Below are 4,780 nucleotides of genomic sequence, written 5' to 3'. Positions count from 1 at the left end.
AAAAAAAAAAAAAAAAAGCCAGGATGAATACTAGTTTCCCAAATATTTTTAGTACAAGACATATAATTTACTCAATAAGTGAAAAAGTTTGTTTAGAAAAAGCTACTCAACTGCAGAGAATGTCCAAAATCATTCTCCATCTGCAGAACCATAAAAGGACTCAAAACAGAAGCAGAATGTTTTACAACAGCTGGTCTCTTTCAACTTTCTGTAATTTTTACAGCTCCTTTTTGGCGATTTTTTTTTTAGTACACTGCAGCAGGATTCTTCTAGAAGCAGGCAAACCATGATTTCACTTGTGCAATTCCATGAAGCAGAATTGGATCACTGCTACCCCGAACCACCACCAGCCAGACACATGCAGGGTCAAGTTATGTACTCTCACATCAGGACTGAAAACTTATCAAATATGGCCCTGATCCARCAAAGCACTTAAGCACATGCTTTACTTTAAACATGTAAGTAATCCTATTAGAGTAAATGAGATTCAGCATAAACCACTGGACTGAATCTCAGAATACCTTGGTTGTGGCCCTGATTATGTCAGTGACCGACTGTGTAACCTTGGACAAAGCTCTGCACCTCTGGGTCTGCATTTCCTCTCTCTCTTGCCCTCTACATGTGCGTGCCATGTTGCACACCAGCTCAACAAAAGTCACCCCAAGGAATCTTCTAGAAACTGCTGTACTACCAGTGATGGCAGGGATGCTTATGGACATCCATTTTCAAGTGTCTGTCGTGTACTCAGCACTAACACTCCCCCCAAAAAAACCCCAAGATGACWCCCCTTACCCTTAGCTCTTATCCAGCATTGACAACCAATTCCAAAAGCAYGACCCTGCTCTTCCAAAGCAGTTGGGATGAAGGATACATGCAGGTCAGGGCCAGGACAGCTCCCCAGCATCCCTGGTTCCAAACCCAGGACTCGGCTCCTCTCCCACCTCTGACCCTTCCTCACAGGGCACCTGAGATCCCAAGTCCTGTCTGGGGGTTCACAGGTCAATCTGCCCCATTTCTGCCAGTGCTTTACCCACTGAAGGAAAAAACCCTACAGTCCTGGGAAATTCTGTTTAAACTACGCAGGTGGAAGGCAGCATTGTCTCACAGGGTGCAATGTATTCGCACTAAAACGCTTTATATTTGATACTTTTAAATACAAGATACAATTTTCCACACGCAGGCCATACCCCAGTCAATCTATGTCTTAATGAACCTGAGAATATTTTCACATAAATAATTCTGCTTTTGCACACACATACAACCACGCAGTGTGTTTACTCTTGCCATCACGCWGCTTCCCGGCAGTTGTCACAGGCAATGTCACTGTCACAAGGAGAATACGGATTCAGCTCCTAACAATGAAGCAGGCATGGATGAGTGGGCAGGATACTCAAATGAGTTTCAGAAAGACTTGAGGTGAAATACTGTCCCTAGTGAAATCAATAACAGTTCTCCCATTTACCTCAGCAGAGTAAATATTTCAGGCCTTTTTTTTCTGTGCCTTCTGGTCATCTCGGTGCCTAACAGAACAATCATTTATTTTCCTTAGAAACACAGGGRAAAGGACAGAAGACAAGGAAAGCAAGGCAGGGAGGCAAAATTTCAAAGCAGATGTATTCTTTTTATCAGAATAATTTAAAAAACTCCAAACTTATAATGATTCCTATAGCTACAGATTATAAACAATGCACAAAATGAGATTAGATTAACAAAGTTAAGACCATCCTTTCTAGGAACTCATTCACAAATGCCTCTTCTGTCCTTGAAACACCTGTACACCACGTTGCTGTTTTCCCAGCTGAGCCAATGAAGAGCTCACAGCAGCAGCAACACAATTCCGCGTGTGTCAGCCTGCTCCGGATCAGGCCTTTTGCATACAAAGATATCYATTATAAGACACAAGCATCATGAGCTGTACTCTGTTAATTAAAATGTTTTCTGCTGCAGACTGGAAGCCTGGCCTACGAGATACTTGCCAAAATTATTTATGTTCAGGGGTACAGCAACTGAAATGTGCTTCTGAATAGGTCAAAAGTTAGTTACTTTTGACTTTTTCTGAATGCATGCCTTGTTTCATTCTACGATGATAGAAAATACAGTCGAAAGGTTATACRTAACTGGACACTAGCAGCAAGTTAATGGACACAAGAAACTACCGGTTTTCAGGACATATTAAAAATTTCGGATGTAAAGAAAGAATAATTTTAAAAGASCCTATAGAGGAACTTGTACCTAAGCCCGAATTAATGCGTGCCGTGCAYAACACAAGAAAGTCACGGAACAAGTGAAATTTACAGTAAACAYGCTGGCTGCCGGTAAATGCTGCAAGTTTCCAAAACGGGCCGGCATATCAGCCCARAGCGGACATTCACCGTGCATTTTAGAGCTCTGGGAGCCCTTAGCAGCATCCCGAGCCGGGGCTGACATCTCATGGTTAATCGCTGCCCCGGTGCCCTCCTCCCTCCGCGCTAACAAAGCCGCGCTCCGCCAACCGCGGGCGCATGCGCGGGGCCGAGCACCCGAGTGCGGCTGGACACGGGCGGACACCGCATCCCTCCGGCCAAACTTCAGCACCCAGCGGCTCCCGGGCACCGCATCCCGCCCAGCGACCGCACAGCCCACCCACCACAGCTGCCAAGACATTTCTCTAGGAGAAAGTTTTCTCCGGTTGCGGAATCTATTTGAACGCGCGTTACTTCTGTCTCTGGAAGTGAGCTTTGTATTTGAGCAAACTTTATCTGTTCATTTGGAAAGGGTTTAAAAAAAAACAGGATTTAATGTAAGTTTAGGCTTCATGCAGCACCCTTCTTTTCCCCGGCATCTCATACAGTGCCTCACAAAAGGCCCCAGAGGTTGGACAAACATAGCACCAGGAAAAACACAGTGTGAAAGGGATCTTTATGTGCATGTGTGAGGGCCCAGTGCTAATAGCTCAATGTGCTATTGACACATCACAGTGCAAACAGCTAAGTCTTTTTCAAAATAGCATGAGTCACAGTGTCATTCTTAACTTTGCCTTTCCCAGATTTGGGTAATTTGTGAAACAMATCATCCCCGTGTTATTAAAACATATTTCTGTAAGTAAGACACAGGGAAATGACTATTGCTTCTGACTGTAACATTTACTCCAAACACTGCCCGTGCCGCAGAGGTGTGAATAGACAGAAGTGGAACTGCAACTTCTCTGACAGCCCTCGCCAAAGCAGAGCGTTAGTTAGCTTCCTGTACCAGTAGCTGATGTACTTTTAGATAATCCTCCCGTTTGGATAATCCTCTAGTTAGGAGCTGGCCATAACAGAGCCGGACTGAGCCCAGAGAACAGAGCAGAGGAAGGCTCCGTCCTCCTCTCGCAGGTCCGTCCGAGCCCACCGGGCTCTGCCCGACGCTCCGGGAGTCGCCCCGGCTCCCTCCCGGGGAAAGTTGGGCAAGTCCCGACCCCGCGGCGAGCGCTGCGCGCCCGGGACGCGCCTTTGTTCGCCGGCCATGGGAGCAGGATCGCCTCCCCGAGCTCTGCCCGGCTGTCGGYCGCTCGCACCCCTTTGAACCGCCCGAGCACCGGCCCGAGGGCGGATCCCCCGGGGCGAGCCCCTCCGCGGCCGCGGGAGGAGGAGGCGCCCGGCCCCGCCGACCACAACTTTCCGGAGCCGCGCATCCCCCGGCCCCGCGGAGAGCGGAGGGCGCAGCCRCCCCGGGCTCCGCGCATCTCCCAGCCCCGAACCTCCCCGTCCCGACGGAGCCCCAGCTGCGGTTCGCGGGCAGCGAACCGGCCGGGCAGCGGCACGAGGAATGAACACCCGCGGCAATAATCACCTTGTTGTAGTTGTAGTAACCCAAACACTGGGCAAAGTCCAGGTTGGAGGGGTCTCCGGGGAGCGCGCTGCCCGCCGCAGCCGGGTAAAATCTTACATCCATGCTGGAGATTTGGTCCAAGAAGTGCACTTGGAGAGACCGCCGGGAGGTTTAATAGATCCACCTTCAAGTGCCTTCCCCGGGGTAGGGGCACGGGCAAAGCGCCGAGGGAGCGGAGCTGCGGGGCGCCGAGCCTGMCCGAGAGCGGGGACGAGCGAGGGCCGGGGGGCGGCGGAGACAGCGGGGGAAGTGGCGGCGGAAAAGTGCAGGTAAACAAGGAGGAGAAGAGAGGAGGATGAGACGAGAGGTGGGCAGCGGACCCCAGGTGGGTGCCCGTCCACCTCGGCGGGAGGAGGGGAGGGGAGGGAAGGAGGGAGGGCAGGGGAGCGGGAAGGAGGGAGGGAGGGAAGGAGGGAGGGCTGTTGTTTTTTAAAAGCTCAGTGCCAAGCCACAGGCTTTGCCTCCGCATTCAGGAGCAGCTGCTGTACACAAAGGAGCCACGCGCCGGGCGCGGACGGACGGACGGACCGGGCGCCGCCGCTGCGCGCCCGACAAAGGCGGGGGGACCGGCACGGCCGGGGAGCGGGGCACGGCGGGGCCGCGGCCGCCCCGCGCTCCCGGGGAAGGGGCGGCTACCCCGGACTCGGTGCAACAGGGCTGCGCCGGCCGGGCGCGCTGCGGGGCGAGTGCCGAGCGAGAGAGCCGCGCTGGCAGCGCTCCCCGGGCGGAGCGGCCGGGCCCGCGCCCCTCCCCGCCCGCCGCGCCCCTCCCGCGCCCGCGGCCCCCCCGCCCGGTGCGCCCGGAGCGGGGCCAACGCCGGCCCTCCCTGCCCATGGCTGTCCTCGCTCCCGGAACCTTCCAGGTGAGTAACTTGCACCGCTTCCACCAGTTTTCTGCCCTTTTCTTTTCCTTTGGTGATGCACTTTATCGG

General features: G+C 52.9%; 1 protein-coding gene across 2 annotated transcripts in view; it reads right to left on the bottom strand.

The window, feature by feature from the left end:
• TOX3 (TOX high mobility group box family member 3) overlaps nt 1-4,549 on the bottom strand; it is a 72,584-nt gene extending 68,035 nt beyond the window's left edge. For both annotated transcript variants that reach the window (XM_057364644.1, XM_057364645.1), the window contains exon 1: nt 3,811-4,549. In XM_057364644.1, coding sequence (XP_057220627.1) covers nt 3,811-3,912 — 102 coding nt within the window. In that variant the 5' untranslated portion in view covers nt 3,913-4,549. The remainder of the gene's footprint in view (nt 1-3,810) is intronic.
• Between the last annotated feature and the right edge of the window lie 231 nt (nt 4,550-4,780).

Source organism: Malurus melanocephalus, unplaced genomic scaffold, assembly GCF_030028575.1.
Source record: "Malurus melanocephalus ecotype Western Australia unplaced genomic scaffold, MMel_1.1 scaffold_40, whole genome shotgun sequence".
NCBI lineage: Eukaryota > Metazoa > Chordata > Aves > Passeriformes > Maluridae > Malurus > Malurus melanocephalus.
The sequence above is the reverse complement of the archived record's forward strand: the minus strand, read 5'-3'. Positions and strand labels throughout refer to the sequence as shown.